Source organism: Mus caroli, unplaced genomic scaffold, assembly GCF_978045245.1.
Source record: "Mus caroli unplaced genomic scaffold, Mus_caroli_1 scaffold_10, whole genome shotgun sequence".
Classification (NCBI taxonomy): domain Eukaryota; kingdom Metazoa; phylum Chordata; class Mammalia; order Rodentia; family Muridae; genus Mus; species Mus caroli.
In genome coordinates this window covers 56884733-56904250 of record NW_028227265.1, presented here as the reverse complement: position 1 = coordinate 56904250, position 19518 = coordinate 56884733, and the positions used below count along the sequence as shown (strand labels likewise).

The following is a 19518-nucleotide window of genomic DNA, read 5'->3' as shown; positions in this document are numbered from 1 at the left end:
CACTATGTAGCTAAGGATAACCATGATCCCCCCAACACCCATTAGAGGATAGGTTTGCTCTGTGCTACCTGGCTTAAGGGATAAAGCCCTGGGCTTCATGGGTGCCACCCCCTGAGCCCTCTCCCAGCCCGTATCACCTGTTGATGCTGATGTCTCTATTGCTCTTCATGACTTCACTAGATCAACATGTGGAATCTGGAAACTTCGAAGCTGGTCTTCTGTATCACAGGAGATGTGTCTGATCCCTGGGTCTGTGTGGCTTTGTTGGCTGCCCAGGGTTTGCTGCTTGCCCTGTCCAAGGGCGGCCAGGTCAGTCTGTGGAGCTCAGCCACGGGAAAACTGCAGGAGAAACACCAGTTGTCCAGCATCAAAGAAGAGACACCCACCTGTGCCGTCTCCATCCAGACCCGGGCAAGGCTGGTCACTGGCTTCAGCAGTGGCTCCATTGCCCTGGTAAGTGACTTCCTCACAGACTGGTAGAGAGCTCAGCTACTCAAGCATAAGGACCTGAGCTCAGATGTCCATCACCCATTAAAGCTAGGCTTGTGGGCTACACATGTATATTCTGGCTCTGGGGAGGCAGTCAGAAGGATCCTTGGGGCACCTTGGCAATGCAGTCTAATAGAATCCCTAAGCTCCAGATTTGGTGAGAGACCCTAACTCAAGGGACTGCAGAGGGGACTCTGCAGGGAAGAGCACTAGATGCTTTTGCAGAGAACTCAGTTTAGCACCTACATGGTGGCTAAAAACTTTAACTGCAGTTCCAGGGTGTCTGACATCCCCTTCAGGGCTCTCTTGGCACTGTATGCGTGTGACATATAGATACATGTAGATATACACATACATATAAAATAAAATGAATAATTAAAAAATAAGTTGGAGTTATGGAGGAGAGATACTAAGTTGACCTCTGACTTCCATGCACACCTCGCACAGTGTACAGACATCTCAGAACTTGAGAGGAGCAAAGCCGCCTTTGCCTTTATTTTGGCTGCCCAGTTTCCATATCTGTTGCTGTGATGAAAAACTCCTTCAAGAGCAACTGGAGGAGAAAGAGGTTTAGTCAGCTCTCAGTTCCGGGTTACAGTCTGTCATGGAAGACAAGTAAAGAGGAAGAACTTGGAGCAGCTGATCACACATGGCCACAGTCAGGAGCAGAAGCCCTGAGGATGAAGGCCTAGGTGCCAGCGTAGGTTCCTTCCCTTCATCCAGTCTGCCCAGGCCTTGTCAAGGGCAGGTCTTCTCACAGCATTTAACAGTCACTCTCGGATGCCCACAGGCCAGACTGATCCAGATAATCCCTGACTAACACCTCTCCCTGGGCTCTTCATTGTGTCAAGTTAACATTAACACCACCACAAGGGCTAGAGATGTGGTTAAGAGTGGCTTGCTGCTCTTGTGGAGGCCCTGAGTTCAATTCCCAGAACCCACACTGGGTGGCTCTCCACCTCCTGAGCTCCAGTGAACCCAGTGCCCTCTTCTGTCCTCTGAGTGCACCTGTATACATATGTAAGCAAAATTCTTTATCCCTCCTATTGATGGCCCAGTGAACAGTTACCACAGAGCTGTCCCACTGCAGGGATGGCAGTAGTCTCTGCTCCATATTGTGGATTAGTTGTGACTTATCCCCCGACTCCATGTGCCCATGAGGTTTAAACACTTGGTCCCCAGCTGCTGATGCTGTATTGCAAGGCAGTAGAGCCTTCCACACATTGGACACAGCTACAAGTTTGTCACTGGGAGCAGGGCTAGAAGGTATAGCTACTTCTGGTTCTGCGCTCCACCAAAAAGATACCAACTCATGAAGCACAGGCACCATCCACGTAGCCATGCCTTCCCTATGGAGGGGCAGGGGTGCAGCCTGAGGCTAGAAGCCAAGACAAACCCTTGCTCAAGTCGTGTGGGTTGGAACAGTGTTTGGGGGTGCCTGCTCCCCTTTGTGTTAGAGCACAGCCTAGCACTCTGGGTGTAGAGAGGTGAACACAAATGGCTACATAGTTGTGTTTGAAGCAGGGGACATGGATGGTATGACCGCAAGAGGTTAGATAAGGAACTGGGCATGGTGGTGCAACCTGGATTCCTATACTGAGTTCCAGGACAGCCAGGGCTACACAGTGAGACCCTGTCTCAAAATAAATTAAAAATATATTTAAAGAGGAAGGAAGGAAGAAATAAATAAAAAGGTTTATCCACTGTTGGGAGAGCTGAAATTCCAAACAGCAGGTGCAGGTGACATTAGTCACCTATTTTTGTGACAGGGTCTCATGGAGCCTAGGCTGGCCTCAACTCTCTCTATAGCTTACGGTGACCTTGAGCTCCTGACCCTCCTCCCTCCACCTACTCGGGGCTGGAATGACAGGCATGGGCCACCTGGTCTAGTTTGTTCCAAACACATGTCTATCTCACTGAGTTCCTCCAGATGCCTGCACAGTTACAACCACATTATCATCATTGTGCAGAACGGTGGTTACCTCAGGCTGTGCAAACAATTCCACACATACTTTAGTCATCACTCTTGGATGTCAAGAGTCACCTGGTGTCACCTGATGTCACCTGGTGTCACCTCTTGCTTAGTAGGGAAATGGAGGCACTGGGGGTTAAGGAACCCCTCAGTTTGACAGAGCCAGTTGTGGGGGCAAGTCACATGCCTGCTCAGAAGCCCATAGTTGCCTGGTCTGATGATCACCTTACCCTACACAGGTCTCCGCTGGAGAAGACAGGCTGCTGGAGAAGCTCCCAGACGCTGTGGGGTTCCTGGTGGTTTCTGAAGACGATTCCCTTCTTGTGGCAGGTAGCTTTTGTTTCTCACTGAGGGTAGAGAAAAGAAGTAAGATTTGGCTGGAGGCTGGGTGAGACCTGGCACTAGTCCCCTGCCTCCCTGTGCCCTTCTTCCTTCCCAATGGTGCCTACCGCTATTCTCTCCACCTTTGCTTTATAAACTATTTTCACACTGTGTGTGTGCCTGTGTTTGTGTGTACATGTGTGTATGTGTGCATGAGTGTGCGTGTGTGTGCATGTGTGTGTGTGTGTATGTATGTATGTGTGTGTGTGCAGGCTCTCTCCTTTCACCCTGTAGGCCCTAGGCCTGGAACTTGGGTTGCCAGGTCAGGCAGCTTTTCTCCCTGAGCCATCATTCAGCCCCTCTGTCTCCTTTGAAATCAACATTGTTAACATCCACATGTGAGTGAGAATGAGTCCTGTCTGTCTCCACCACTGACCACTGCACTCAGTGAGAAGCTTATTAGTTCTGTTCACATTCCCACAGATGATAGAACTAACAAGATAGTTCATCACCTATGATACACACTCCTATTCACCACACAGCATGCACACCCCTACCCACCACACAGCATACACACCCCTACCCACTACACACCATACACACCCCTACCCACCACACAGCATACACACCCCTATCCACTACACACCATACTCACCCCTATCCACCACACAGCATGCACACCCCTACCCACCATACACACTGGTACCCACCATATACCCTACATACCTCTATTCCCCATACACCTGTAGCCACCATATGCCATGCATAACACACTTGTAACCACATGCACATCTGTAATTACTGTGACCTTACACACATATAACCACTATGCACCATACACACATGTAATCACCTCTTGAGATTTTTAAATGCTTTTAAGTTTTATTTTATTATCTTTAATTGTGTGTGCATATGTATGTTATGGGCATGGGTACCCAAACAGGCAACAGATTCCCCTGGAGCTGCCACTGGGTTCTCAGCTCAAGCTCTTAACTGCCGAGCCATCTTTTAACTAATTGTTACTTATTTAAATTAATATTAATCAAAATAGCAATTTTAAATGAACAATCAATTAGTTAAGTCAACCCATATTAATCAATCCATATTAATCACATAGACTATTTTATTCAATATGTCCAGAAATTTAATATGAAATCAATCTAAATATTGTAAATGGGTGATTTTTCTTTGTTGTTGTTGTACCAAGTTTTCAAAATAACAGTTGAGAGCACCGGCTACTTTTGCAGAGGACCCAGGTTCAGTTCCCAGCACCCACAGAGCAGTGCACAACCTCGTGTAACTCTAGTTACAGGGACGCTGGCACCCCTTTCTGGACTCTAAAGGCTAAGTACTCAGGTGGTGCATAGACACACATGCAGCAAAACACACATAGATGTAAAAAGGAGCAGCAGGTGGTCCAGAGCTGCCCTATGATAGACTGATGATGGTGGCCACACTGCAGCAGCGGCCTGAGTGTGATACAGACCCCTGTCCTGCTTCCATGGGGTGTCAGTTGTGCAGGTGGCAGGCTTGTCACAGGAAGGAGGGATGACAGGAGGAAAGACAAGCTGACACACACGAATTTAAGCTGAGGTGATGACTGAGGCACACTCAACGTGTGCCAGATTGGCTCTCAGGTACAGTGTGCACCAGGATCCTGGGAAGCAGCATGCCATGCTATTTCTCACTCTCAGTTTGAAGGGACCTGACTATTGCAGAGGGAACTGGTCTGACCCTGACTTGGGTAGTATCAGCAGTCATTAGTTCTCAAGGGTGGTGAATAGAGTTGTAGGGTGTTACCCCTGAGATGATCAGTTCTGTGAAACACTAGTCACTCTGCCCTCACTGTCAGTCAGCTTAGTTAATCATGGGCCCCAGGCCTGTGAGAGACCCTGTCTCAAAAATTCAGGTAGGTCTAGGAGATGGCTCCGGGGGTAACTTGATTACTAGCAAGTACAAGGTTTTGGTATTTTATTTTATTTTATTTTATTTTATTAATGTGTGAGTGTTCTGCTACAATGCACATCTATATGCCAATAGAGGGCATTATAGATGGTTGGTTGTGAGTCACCACATGGTGCTAGGAACTGAACTCAGGACCTCTGGAAGAACAGCCAGTGCTCTTAACCACTGAGCCACCTCTCCAGCCCCAAGTACACAAGGTTTTAGGCCAGTGCTGGGACAATGGAGACAGGCAGATGCTACTAGGGTAGTCGAGATGCCGAGCTCCCAGGTTCAGTGAGACACCCCACCTCAATGACAACCACTACAGCCTTGGCACAGGTGTACATGACAATTCATGTGTGCGTGTGTGTCTGTGTGTGCCCCTACATACATATACATACAAACACAGGCGGGGATTTCTGCTTCTCCTTTCGCAGTGTGGTGCCAGGGATAGATGCTGCCTCCCAGCAGTGTGTGTGTTGCACCCGCAACCAGAAGCACTCTCTCTGATAGTGAGTTTGCTGCCCAGAGTTGGTCACATTGGCATTGACGACTGCCTATGAGGCTGACCTTGGTCTCCAGCCCCTCCTAAGATGCAATGGAGTCTGTCCCAAACTCCCACGGGAACTTACTTTGTTACTGTGAAAAACACCCGAGATACACAAAGACCATCATTAATAGGGAGGAAGCTCTAAGATAAGGGCGGAGAAAGCTTGTCTGCAGAACCAGGCCAGGGCTAAGGTAGCACAGGGCTGGGTGTGGGGCTCAGGCCTGCTGGTTGCACCTTTGACTTCGACTGACTGTGTTTGAGGGGTGTGTGCTTGGGTGAGGTCAGAGGACAATTTCAGAGAGCCTGTTCTCCCCCTCTCCCATGTGAATCCCAGGGATGGGACTCAGTTCATTAGGCTTGGTGGCAAGTGCCTTTAACCGCAGAGCCATCTTGTGGATCCCAAAGGGTCATTTACTTAGTGCCCAAGATTAGACTGCAAATATGGTGAACGTCATGATGTATTTCACCAGGTAGAATCCCAAAACATTCTTTCTTGGGAGACCAGCATTCAAGGATCCTAGGATAGAGAGAATTCCGCAGAGGGTATGGAGTGTAGAATGTTTGGACTTAGTTGATAGAGTACTTATAGCTCAGTAAGTAAAGTGTTTGTATCTAGTTTTGGCGGCATGCTTGAATTTCAGTAGGTGGAGTGCTTATGGTTCATGTTAGAGTGCTTGCCTAGCATGCAGGAAGTCCTGGGTTCCATCCCCAGCACCACATAAAGTAGGCAGAGTGGTGCATGGCTGTCATCCCAGCACTTGGAAGGTAGAGGCAGGAGGACTTGGAGCTCAGAATCATTCTTGGCTACATAGTAGTTTGAAGTTAGCCTGAGCTGCAAGACACCATGTCTTTTTTTGTTTGATTGATTTTGGTTTTGGTTTTTCGAGACAGGTTTCTCTGTGTAGCCCTGACTGTCCTGGTACTCACTCTGTAGATCAAGCTGGCCTCGAACTCAGAGATCCTCCTGCCTCTGCCTCCCGAGTGCTGGGATTAAAGGTGGACGTCATGTCTTTAAAACAAACAAACAGCAAAAATATTGGCTCATCTCCGTCTGGGTGTGGAGGTGGTGGTAGGGGGTTGTTCAAGAGGCACACATCCAGGAATCCTACAGTGAAGCCTTTGCATGGAGTCATGTATGTGTGTATTTGGGGGGTGTGTGTGTGTATGTGTGTGTTGTGTGTGTGTGTGATCTGTGTTGTGTGTGGTCTGTGTTGTGTGGTGTGTGTGTGTATGGTCTGTGTTGTGTATGTGTGTTTGTGGCCTGTGTTTTGTGTGTGTGTGTTGGAACTGTCCTCAGTGATAAGCACACACTGATTCCACTGCTCTCCCTTGCCAGTCTTGGACTCCACACTCTGTATTCTTATGTATAGATAGGGAAGCTAGGGCTGAGGAATAATTCCATGGGTAAAAACATTCTCTGTGCAAACGTCAATCTCCAGTCTGTAAAAGTTGGGGTAGAGTTGCAGGTGTGCCTGCTGTGGGGAGGAGAGACAGGAGACTAGTGGGGCTAGCCTAGGCTCATGGGAATGTGGGAATGAGAAAGGACACCCAGTGACCTCCTGTGTCCTCTGAGCGTTCGCCTACGTACAAGAGAGAGAGCACACACACACATGCACACACTCAGAGAATAGGGCCAGTGAGAGAGTTCAGTGGGTAAAGAGGCTTGCTGCTAAACCTAATGAGCTGAGTTTGATTCCTAGAACTCAAGTGGTAGAAGGAGAGATATGATTCTCACAGGTTGTCCTCTGACCTCCACATGTGCACAATAGTGAATCGTGCACGCACGTGCGCACGCACACGCACACACACACACAATAACTAAATAGAATGTAATAATCTTTTTAAGCTAGAGAAAGTAAATGCCATGAGCTGGAGCATTTGAACACCAGTTCCCAATCACTGGTGTTGGACCCTGAGGGAGCTCAGTTCATTGTGATAAGAGGGACTTTCATGAGTTTCCCTACAGCTCAGTGACTGTTACCTCCCACACACATCTGCTGTTTGATGTGGAGCCATGCCCCCCACCCCTGGCCTTTCTTCACCCCTCCATTGAGACACAGTAGGTGGTCTGGAAGGCCCCATGGGTTGAGTAACTGCTCTCAGGCTCTGCCAGGCTCAGAAGCCTAACTGGGTCCTGCGGCACCACAGGCTTTGGAAGATTTGTGCGGATTTTCTTGGCTGACTCGCAAGGCTTCCACCGGTTCATGGCTTCGGATCTGGAACACGAGGACATGGTGGAGACAGCAGTCTTGGGTCCTGAGAACAATCTGATCATCACAGGGTCCCGGGATGCACTTATCCAGGTGAGGGTGGATTCAGGATCCCAACCTCAGAGCTCTGAATCCCTTACACCTACTAAGTACATTCCACACAGAAACCAGATGAACTCAGACCCAGTCAGGGGAGTTTAGAGGGAATATGCGGGATGCTGGCCTCCTCCACCCAGTAGCAGACCTGGAATGTTTCACAAAGCAGGCAGCATTCCAACCAGAACTGAAAACTCAGGATGGAGGCCTCCAGGGCCACAAGGGCGGGGAGTACCTGCTGTCAATGCTGGTGAGAACATGAAGGTAAGGACTGTGGGTTCCCAGAATCTTGCTCTCAAGACTTCTCTACAATCTTAGAGAATCTTGAGAACCAACAGAGCTCATTTAGGTAGAAACATTTATTTATTATAGGTAGTATGCATATATGCCAATATTAGGGTTGCATTTTCTGTTACTATAATGATATTCCTGAGGCTAGAAACTATATAAAGAAGAAAGGTTTATCTAGCCCACACTTTTTGGAAGTTGACTTGACTGTACAGAAGGGTACCAGCACATCATGTCTACAGCACATCAGGACAAATGATGTGAGCTACTGTGAAGGAAGGAGTGGTCACACTTAGGAGTAGGAGGCCAGAGAGCAGGGAGCAGCCCTGCCTGCCTGTGACAAGCCCCTCTCCTGGGACTAAGTTGAGTCCCATAACAACTACTTAATCCCCTCCCCTTCATTTTTGGAAACAGGGTCTCATGTAGCCCAGGCTAGCCTCAAAAATGCTATGGAGCCGAGTTGACCTTAAGAGATTTTATGCTTCACCCTCCACCTTCTTGGTGTGCTCAACCACATTCAACTACTTAATCCTTTCCTAGGATGTCAGCCCACACAACTCCATTGCCTTCTACTAGTCTCTGCCTTTTAATGTCTCATCATCTCTTATGACACCTGGGACCAATGGTCCAACCCAGGAACCCTGGTGTGAAAGTACACCCAGGTGAGGAGATGAAGCTGGTTGTGCTGGTTCCAGCCTGCCTCAGCTACATGGCAAGTTCAAGGATCATCTGGACAGCACGAGAGCTTGTTTCAAAAAAAAAAAAAATGGAGGCAATTCAAGAACACATATCTGTGGATCCACTAACGTGACATGTTCACACAATGATATAGTTTTTCCATCAGAAACTTTTTATCACTGTTCTTGTTATTATTATTTTATGTGGATGAGCACCTTGCCCACATGTCTGTCTGGGCACCATGCACATGCCCAGTGCCCTTGGTGATAGTAGAGTACATTCATAGGAGCTGGAGTTATAGGTGGCTATGAGCAATCACGTGGGTTCTGGGAACTGAACGGGATTCTCTGTAAGAGCAGCTTGTGCTTGTACTCATAGTAGCTAACTAAGTCATGTGCCTACACGTGTGCACGCACGCACACTATAATCTCATCTAGCTCCTGCAGAATTCTACCATGTACCTATGAGTACAGGCCAGTACTTAGGATTTCTATGAAGATAGCTTGCTGCTACAGACCTCTGAGAGGTCCTGCAAGGTCGTCCCCCCACCCCCAAGCACCAACCCTGATTGCTGGAGTTCCACAGGACATCTTTTTTGTTTGTTTGTTTGTTTGAGACAGGGTTTCTCTGTATAGCCCTGGCTGTCCTGGAACTCACTCTGTAGAATAGGCTGGCCTCAAACTCAGAAATCTGCCTGCCTCTGCCTCCCAAGTGCTGGGATTAAAGGCATGCACCACCACTGGGCTCCACAGGACATCATGTGAGAATGCTGAGGCCCCAGGAGGTCTTCAATGTCAGGGATGGTGAGGGCCGTGGAGCCAGAGGCTCCACATTTAGCAGAGGCTGATGAGCAGCCAAAGCATGCACCCAGGGCAGACCTGTCCTTCTTTTCTGTCCCCCCCACCTCAGGTGTGGAGTTTGTCAGAACAGGGGACCCTGCTGAATGTCCTTGAGGGCATGGGCGCCCCTGTGAGTCTGCTGGTCCGGGGTGGGACTCTGGTGGTGTCTGCATCCCAGAAGTCTTCATCTTTCAAGGTCTGGGATCTCAAGTCCACTAAGAAGCTGCAGTCTCCGACTCCATTTCTGGACCGCACCGGCCTCGCTGCAGTGTCCCACCATGGCAGCTATGTCTACTTCCCTAAGGTTGGGGACAAAAACAAAGTCACAATTTGGGACTTGGCAGAAGGTTTGTGAGAGATGACTAGAGTCTGTATAATAAGATCTGAAATTACTGTGCACACTAGATTTACAGTTCTGGAGGCAGAAGTCCAAATGAGGGCCAGGATTTGACTCAGTCTGGGTAATAAACCTAAAAAGGTCAAGAGTTCAAGATAAAACTACAAACTGTCTCAAAAGCCAGAAGGTACCAACCAGGGAGATGACTCGGTGGGTAAAGTGCTTGTGTGTGAGCATTAGACCTGAGTTCCGATCCTCACTTCCATGTAAATGCTAGGTTCTAATCCCAGCAGTTGGAAGGCAGAGACAGGGAGTCCCCAGAGCAAGCTGGGTAACTTCACTAGCTCTAGGTTCAATCAAGAAACCCTGCCTTGGGGAATAAGGTGGGAAACTACTGAGGAAGACTCCCAACTTCAGCCACACTCACACAGACACAACAACCCCCTGCTATGAGCATGTGGACATAAACACACGCACACTCACATTCATGTGAATATGAACACACCTGTCCTCACACTCATGTGAATATGAACACACCTGCACCCATGTTCATGTGAACATGCACACAGCACACACACATTTACAAAGAGGTTGAAAGCACTTGAAGAATCCCATTATTACTCTTCAGTGTGCACACACAAACATGCATGACAAGAACTCCAGGAAAGAGGTGCTTAGAGAGTCTGAGGTCTGGTGAGTGCTCACTTTTGGTTCATAGATGTCCTTTTGTAGTGTCTGCACATGATTGGCTCAAAAGGCAATGCTCTGGGTTTTTTGTTTTTGCTTTTAAATACGGGCACTAACTTCTTTTCTGAGAGATCCACCCCAGAAATCTAATCAATTACCAAGACCACACCTCCCAATATCATCATATTGTAAATGGAATTTCTTTCTTAATTTATTTTTATTTTTATTCTTGTGTGTATAAGTGTTCTGCCTGCATGTATGTATATGGTCCATTTGTGTGCCTGGTGCATGAGGAACTAACTCTAAAGAGCATGTCAGATTCCCTGCTGCTGGAAGCCCAGGTGACCGTGAGCTGGCTGTAATGTGGGTGCTGGGAATTGAGCCCAGGTCCCTTAACCACTGAACCATCTCTCCAGGCCCGAGATGGAATTCAACAACTGTGGTGAGGTGTGGGGGACTCAAACATTCAGCCTATAATTACAGGATGTGACAGAGAGGAGGAAGTATGTAACTGGGACACATGTGCCAGGGTTAGACTAGATGGTGGGATGAGGACATTTTCATTTTAATTAGATAAGATGCAAACCGGACTTGTCACAAACCAGGCTGTAATCACAGTTACTGGAGAAGCTGAGGCAGGAGAATAAAGAGCTGGAGATCAGCTTGGGTATCAGGGAGGGCCTATGTTGCCTGACTTTTCCTGGGCATCTATTTTTGTTCATCCCAGATAGAAAGGGCAACTATATCAAAAAAAGTGTATTGGAGTTGATCTGGGAAGACCAAAGAGTCTGCTGGAGTTACAGGAACATGGGTGGGGGATGGGAGGTCTAAAGCCAGCTGCATCACCCCAAATCCCATCTAGCTCCCAGCCACTCCCTGGAGCTCTGTGAATCCTTTGCAGGCAGCTCACAGCTCGAGGCATCTCCATTCTCCTATCAGAAGGGAATGTTTCAATATGGAATAGCATCATGACATCCTGCCTCAAAATTAAACCCAGGGCCAGTCAAGGATACAGTGGGGGATGCTGGAGACAGTAGCCCCTGTGCTGGCCCAGCAGGGGTAAGGGCTGCTATTCCTCAGGGTCTACAGTTCCTGAGCTGGGCCAGGTCAACTGTGTAGTCTTATGAAACATGCACAAACCCTGGTTCTGCCATCATCTCCTGCTGAGCATAATTACCCCTCCAGGAAACAAGGAGCTTCCTGTGCCTGTCCAGCCTGTGGGAGCTAAAGGTCCCACCCCTGCCCCAAGTGCCTACTGACCATGTCTCAAGTCCCAGCTTCCATTTACCTCACATGTTCCATTTACCTCACATTGAAAATGCACATGGGTACAGGAGCTGTTTCCAGCTTTGGGTGGAGTCAGGAAACTTTACACCATTCAAGTTGAACCTTAGGGGTCAGAAACTAAAATCATTAAACTAAGAAAGCTTAAGGCCAGCCCAGCCTGAAGCCATGAGTTCAAGCCCTAGGAGAACGGATTCCCACAAATTATCTTCTGACCTTCACATACATATAAATAATAGTAATTTTTTAAAAACTGAGAAAACTAGCTGGCCAACCCTTGACTCTCTTCTCCCTGCACAGGTGAGGAGCAAGATTGCCTGGACACATCCAATGAGGTCCGCTGTCTGGAGGTGGCTGAGCAGGCCAAGCTCCTCTTCACAGGCCTGGTTTCTGGGATCGTGCTTGTGTTCCCCCTGAATTCCAGGCAAGATGTGCTGTGCATCCCCCCACCTGAGGCACGCAAAGCTGTCAACTGCATGTCCCTGAGCAAGAGTGAGAATCGTCTGGCCATTGCCTATGACAACATTGTCCTGGTGCTTGACATCAGCCCTGGGGACCCATGTCCTGCCATTGAAGGCCCCACCTACACCTTTTACACCCAGCTGCCTGAGACCATAGTGAGTGTGGCTGTCCTGGCTGACTATCGTGTGGTCTACGGCATGAGCGATGGCAGCCTCTTCCTGTACGACTGTGCATGCTCTAAAGTGTTCCCTCTGGAGGCTCATGGGAGCAGGGTGAGCTGTGTAGAGGTCAGCCACGGTGAGCAGCTAGCAGTGAGCGGGGCTGAAGATGCACTGCTGTGCCTCTGGGACCTGCAGGCTTGCAGGGGGATGTTCGAGATGAGCTATGAGGTGGGTGGCCTGGACCATTGACACCCATGCTGGGTTCCTTCTGTAATTTTTTCCCTTACTCCTTGCTTTCTTTGTGTGTGTGCACTGCTTCAAGTTGTGAGTGTACATTTTTGTAATGTGTGTGGTGGATAGAGCTCAATTTAAGATGTCATTCCTTATCCTGGTTGGGGGCCAGAGTCTCTCACTGGAGCCTGGGGTCCTCCCATTAGGCCAGGGGACAGGGTGCTCCTGTCCACATCTACCCAAAGCTGGGATTGTAAGCATGCCTTCTTTTTTTACTTGGAAGCTTGGGATCACATCTGAGATAGCCTGAGCTACACAATCTGCTCTTGTTTCAATGTAACAAAGGAAAATCTGGCTAGCTTAATGGGTGAGCACTAAGCCAATGAGAGATACCCAGTCTCAAATAAGGAGGAAGGCATTCCTAACAAGGCTGTCCTCCAGCTCCAGATGCAGCACACACACACACACACACACACACACCCCACTCATACACACACTCCTGTGTGCATGCATACAGACATACAAACATACATGCAAACACATGCACACAAACACACACACAAACACTCGCTTGCACACATGTGTACACATACAAATACATGCGCACTCTCACACTGTGCATGCATGCATACACAGGCACACAAATACTCCATACGCGCACACACAAGTACACATACATACCCATGAATGCACACATGTGTGCTTGTATGTACACACATGCTTATGCACTGGTTTTTCAATCCAATAGCCCTGGTGCTGTCACCTTCATGAAGACAGATCTTGCTCCTTGGAAAGTTTATTTGTCCATCTCTCTGGGGTTTGTTCTGCTCTGCCTCCAGTGGAGCCCAGGTTGGGGTGGTGGACAGGTGAATATCTCAGTGTGGACACTGGATCACACAGTGTGTTGATTAATTTGTTACTAAATCTCTGGCAGGGTGGTGGGACAACTGAAGGGAGGGAGGGTTTATGTAGAGGAGATACACCCTAAGGTGATGGAAGGTACAGTGGCAGATGGCCTCACAGGGGCAGAGAGTGCAGCCTGGACTCCTCACACCTGACACCTGGATCAGGAAGCAGAGAGTGAACAGATGTAGGCCAGTCTACAAAGCCCGAAGCCCACAGTGACCAACTGTTTTCAAGGAGGACAAATGTGGTAAAGGTTCCACAGTTTTCTTAAATATCAGTACCAACTGGGGACCAAGGGTTAAAACAGGTGATGTCAGGCAAGTGAGAGGGCTCAGTGGATAAAGGCATTTGTGGCCAAGCCTGAGGGGGCCTGAGTTCCATCCCCTCTAAAAACACTGTAAGGGGAGCCCCAAGTGTTCCAAGTGTCCTCTGACCTGCACATAACACCGTGACATGCAGCTCACCACCCCCAATAAATAAATCAAATACATGTACAAAACAATAACCACAAATGCCGCCAGAGCCAGGGGGACATTTATCATGCAAAGCACCACAAACAACCTGTTTTCACAGAACTCCTGCTGCAGAGGGGTACGGTGTGCCTGCTTCTCCAGGGATGACAAGCATGTATTTGCAGGCATGGAGGACCGCTCTGTCACTGCCTGGAGCACGGTGGATGGTGAGTGGTCGTGTAGGGTGAAACTGAGCTATGTGGAAACCTATTATTTCTCTCTCTCTCTCTCTCTCTCTCTCTCTCTCTCTCTCTCTCTCTCTCTCTTTCTCTCTGCTTATGCAACAATACAAGTACATAGAGGTGTATCTGGACATGTGCACATAGGTAGGGTAGAGGTTGAGTATTTTCTTCAGTCAGTCTCTGTGTTATTTCAGGTAGGGTGGTTGTGTATGTGCTTGGTTTGTTGGTTGGTTGGTTGGTTTTGGTTTTTATCAAGACAGGGTTTCACTGTGTAGCCTAGTTGTCCTGGAACTGGTTCTGTAGACCAGGCTGACCTTGAATTCAGAGATCCTCCTGCCTCTGTTTGTTTTGAGACAGGATCTCTCATTTTGTATCCTAGGTTGTCATGGAACTTGTAGTAAGAATTCTGGAATTTTGGTTTCTTTTAAAAACACAGATGGTATATCATTTTAACTCCATGTGTAGAGATGTGGGGCTGCTTCGGACTGTCTGCAGCAGCTGACTATGATTTGCCTTATGCTCCAGCAGAGGCATTATATTGCCAACTGCAGATAGTTTCAGCGATTGTGTGACATTTGGAATTTTGGGAACTTTTCAGAGGGTGTATAAATGTTAGGGCCCCAATAGGTGGGGTTGGTGGTTGTTCAAGGGGGTTGGTTTCGATCTGTTAGTGGTCATGCTCAAAGAAGAAACTACATTCAGGGATTGATTTCTTGCTCCCTTCCCCCCTGTCTTCTTCTCTCTCCCTCTCTTCCTCCCTGCTCTTGTCCTACCCCCTCTATCCTTCTTTCTCTCCTATCTGTATTAGGGGGTGAAATGATAAAGGGTGGGGAAAAATAAGAACCCATAAAGTAACAAAGACTGGCTGCAGAATTCACTCTGTAGATCAGACTGGCCTTGAACTCACAAAGACCTGCCTGCTTCTGCTTCTAGAGTGCTGGGATTAAAGGAGGGCAACACCACGCCTAGCCCTCCAAGTTATTTTTTGAGATACGGCTCACCTATTCAGCAAGGCTGACAGGCCATGACCCTGGGGACCCACCCCTGACAGTGTTAGGGATCATAGATCCATGCTGCTGCACCCACCTGGCTTTTGTGTAGGTGCTAGGGATCCAGAATCAAGTCCAGAAGCTTGAGTGGCATGCCTTTTACCTACAGTTTGCTTTTCTATTGTATAAATGTCCCGACCAAAAGCAACTTGGATAGAAACGGGTTCATTTGGCTTAGAGGTTGTAGTCCATCGCTCAGGAAAGTTGGGTCAGGAACTGAAGCAGAGGCCATGAAGGATGCTACTTATTGATTTGCTATCATGGCTTGCTCAGCCTGCTGCCTTATAGATCCCAGGACCATCAGCTGTGGCACAGATGAGTTGTAGCCACCCCACAGGTCAATCAGATGGGATTTTCTTCACTGAGGCTCCTTCCCAGATGACCCAAACTGATGACAAGTTGGCAAAAAACAAAACAAAACAAAACAAAAAAAAAACCCAAAAAACCAAAACCTTAACTGGCATGCCTACTGGGCTCTTTCCCAGGACCAAGCTCTGATCTGAAGGGAAAAGAGTCACCTTGGGTCTTACTGGTCCTGTTTCTGCCTTTAGCTGGGCCCCTCAGCTTAGGAGGTGTCTGCAGGACCTGATGGCCTGCTGCCATAGCACTCTCCTCACATGGTCTGTAGACCCCTTTGGAGACAGAACAGCCTTCTTCCCTGGGTCTCCATGAGGGTGGATATGTACCCATATACTATGGATGGTAATCATGTGCTGGAGATGATGGACTTTGAGCCCAATGACTAGGGAGCCCCAGGGAGCATCCATGTCTGCCTCCAGAGCACTGGGACTGCCAGTGTGCACCTCCACATGCATGTGTGCTAAGGGATCAAATCCAGGCCCTGTGTTTGCAGGCCAAGCACATTACCAGCTGCAATGTCCTTCCATCTCTGGGCCCCATTTTCTCATGGCTTGCCCTTTCCTGGTCACAGGCACTCTTTTGGCTGTCCAGTTTGTTCATGCTGTGATCAACCGAATCATCCCTACCTCCAACGGCTTCATGGCCCCCACAAGCCACGGCTATCTCATCCGTGACCGCTTCCAGTGCCCATCAGTCAGAGTCTCCCAGCAAGACCCTCTCAAGAACTTCAAGAAGGCAGTGTGGCTGGTAAAGACCAGGCAGAGGGAAGAACTGGCTGCAGCAGAGGCCTCCCAGGATGCAGAACCAGTGGCCGTAGAGGGAAAGGAATCAAAGTCAAATAAACGCTCACAGGTCTGCCTCATACTCTGAAAGCCTACCAAGGCAGGGGCTTCAGTGACTTAGCCATGGCTCTCCTGGTTGAAGCCAACTGACTCTCTCTGCTGGTGCCATGTGGACAACCCCCCTTCCCCTCAACCATCTTCCATTTTTCCTCATAGCTTTTTCCATGGGCTCTGAAGGCCTACTTCCTTCAGGTGAGCAGCAGCCTGTACCTCCCACCTTACTCTAAGAACTTGGATCAAAGCCTTGGCTCTGCCTCTTAGTTGTACTGATGCAACTCTTATCCCTGAGCCAGTTACTAGCTCGGAGAGGATCTGAAATCATTGTAGGGACCAAGAGTGACCTTGTCAAAGTGTTATGTGGTGGAGAGTGAAAGACTGTTGGGATGTGATGGGTGCTGTCCTGTCTTCATAGCAGTGAGCCTCCAGTAATAGCCCATAATCCATACTGCAAAGCCACACACAGCATAGTTAAACACACAGCATAGTTAGCCTGTCTGCAGCTCCTGCTGTGAGACTCAAAATGGTGTGTAAAAAAAAATCCTCCTAGGATCAGGTGGTGGCATAGCTTTCAATCCTAGCACTCAGGAGGCAGAGGCAGGAGGATTCCTGTGAGTTTGAGGCCAGCCTTAGGTTACATAGTAAGTTTCAGGACAGCCAGAGCTATGTAGAGAGAAAAGACTGGTGCTGGCTCAGGGCTTAAATCACCTTGCATCCCAGAATACAAGAACATTGTACACACTGTCACCAACCTGCAAGCCTAGCCCCAGGAAACAGGCTATTTTTGTTTCTTCCACTGCTGTGACTGAAAAACTCGACCAAAAGCAACTTAGAGGAGGAAATGGTTCATCTGGCTTTCACCCCCAGGTCACACACCCAGTTCTTCACTTAGGGAAGTCAGGGAAGAAACTCAAGCAGGAACTGAAGGCAAGTCTGCTGGCTATTGCACACAGCATGACCTCTGACTAGGGGACTCACTCAGCATGGACATACAGCAGTGTCTCATCACTATCAATTAGTGATGGTCAAGAGACACCATGACCATGGCAAAGCAGTTAATGGGGTTGGGAGGACTGTTTATAGTTTCAAAGGCTTAGTCCACTGTCATCACGACAGGGAGCCTGGTGGCACACATGGCAGGCATGGTGCTGCAGGAATAGCTGAAAGATACATCATGAGAATCCTTTTAAACAGTTCCCTCTCCGGTGACCAGACACTCAAATATATATGCCTCTGGGAGCCATTCTCACTCACGACACAAGCCTGAACCACAGAGGATGTAGTTTCTGCCTTTCTCCTGACTAGCTAAGCTTTTTCATAAGCCCCAGAACCACTTGCCCAGGGAGTGGTGCCACTCACGGTGGGCTCCCTCCTCCATCAGCTAGCAGTCAAGACAATGCCCCATGGACAGGCCCACAGACCAGTCTGACCTGGGCAACTTTTCAATTAAGACTCGCTTCTCAGGTGACTCTAGGCTATGTGAAGTTGACAGTTAAAGCTAATAAGGTCACAGAGGATCCTGAGCATTCTGGCTAGCTAGCTAGACACATCTGTGAGCTCTGGGTTTGATTAAGAGACCCTGCCACAATGAATAAGGTAGAAGAGAAGTCAATGATTATTCCTGACTCAACCTCATGTCTTCAAATACAAATCACATGTACCCACATGGGTGTTCAGGCACACATGAACACTCATGATGCCTACACCAGCCTCCATGTGTAGCCAAAAGTGCTGGCATAGTCTTATCCTCCTGCCTCCATTTCCTGCTTGGACAACTATAACCACTGTGCCCAGCTAAGATGCTTGGCTCACTCAGTTCCCTGACACATCAGGACATGCTAGCATCTACCTGCTTTGCTGCCAGACCCTTTGCCTTGAAATGGCTTTCTCCACAGTGCTCACAGCCATCTAGTGAGCCTGTCTTGTGCCTGGAGCCTTGCTACAGTCAGACCTTAGAGGTGAGAGGCCCCCTTCACTCCATGGGACACTAGACAGACTCAGCGAAAGCAGCAGTAGAAACAGCTTGTTTTTCTGTGTTGGATACAGAACCAGGACTTGAAGGCAAGTGCTATATCTTAAGCCATACCCCGAGCCCTCACTGGGGGAATCCAGGAAGGGGCTTTACTGCTCAGTCAGTTACATTCCAGCTTCAAAATGAGGCCTTTGAAGATACCTTGCTCAGTTATTTCCCAAATAAGGATTCCAATGCATGCTTTAGCAATTCTGAAAATGTTAGTGTCAAATTTTATTTTAAAAAAAAATTACTAGTCATGGCAAACAGAGGTTGTGTACACCTTTAATCCTAGCACTTGAGGCAGAGGCAGAGGCAGAGGCAGAGGCAGAGGCAGAGGCAGAGGCAGAGGCAGAGGCAGAGGCAGAGGCAGAGGCAGAGGCAGAGGCAGAGGCAGAGGCAGAGGCAGAGGCAGAGGCAGAGGCAGGCAGATTTCTGAGATCAAGGCCAGCCTGGTCTACAAAGTGAGTTCAGGACAGCCAGGGCGATACAGAGAATTCCTGTCTCCGACAGCAGCAGCAGCAGCAACAACAAAGGTCTGGAGAGATGGCTCAGCAGTTTGATCCATCCTAGCCTCCACATCAGATGGCTCACAAAAGGCCTTCTGGCCTTTGGAGATACCTGCACAAACACACACAGACAGACAGACACACACACACAGATAATTAAGATCAATATTTTTAAAAATTATGGGCCAATGAGCTGACTCGGTTGGTAACAGCACTTGCTACTCAGTCCCGATGGGCTGAGTTCAATTCCTGGCACTCAGAGTGGAAGTAGAGAACCGACTTCAGGGTTGCTCTCTGACTCCACACATTCACTAAGGCAATCACCATGGTGATGACAGCCCCATCATGCACCATGCACTCATATGCACACCAATAGTAATAATAATGTAATAATAATAAAATTAAAGATCCATTTTAAGCTGTAATTAAAAAAATATGCACGTGTATTGAGCAATAATTTGTTTGAGATTTTTTAAAAATAATACTTTTCTACTAACATGTACTAATTGTAATATATTAATGAAGACCCACAAGATATTTCAGCATGTAAGTAGCTGCAAACTTGGTCTTTTTTTTTTTTTTTTTTTTTTTTTTTTTGGTT

The 19518-nt window shown here is 48.2% G+C and overlaps 1 protein-coding gene across 6 annotated transcripts in view; it reads left to right on the top strand.

Annotated features, from left to right (window-relative positions):
* Nwd1 (NACHT and WD repeat domain containing 1) overlaps positions 1-19073 on the top strand; it is a 65181-nt gene extending 46108 nt beyond the window's left edge. For 3 of the 6 annotated variants that reach the window (XM_085843817.1, XM_085843814.1, XM_085843819.1), the window contains 7 exons: positions 181-453; positions 2701-2791; positions 7425-7579; positions 9425-9734; positions 11996-12546; positions 14029-14134; positions 16130-19073. In XM_085843817.1, the coding sequence (XP_085699943.1) occupies positions 181-453; positions 2701-2791; positions 7425-7579; positions 9425-9734; positions 11996-12546; positions 14029-14134; positions 16130-16428 (1785 nt within the window). In that variant the 3' untranslated portion in view covers positions 16429-19073. The remainder of the gene's footprint in view (positions 1-180; positions 454-2700; positions 2792-7424; positions 7580-9424; positions 9735-11995; positions 12547-14028; positions 14135-16129) is intronic. The other 3 variants (XM_085843816.1, XM_085843815.1, XM_085843818.1) reach the window with 3 other exon arrangements.
* Positions 19074-19518: the final 445 nt, after the last annotated feature.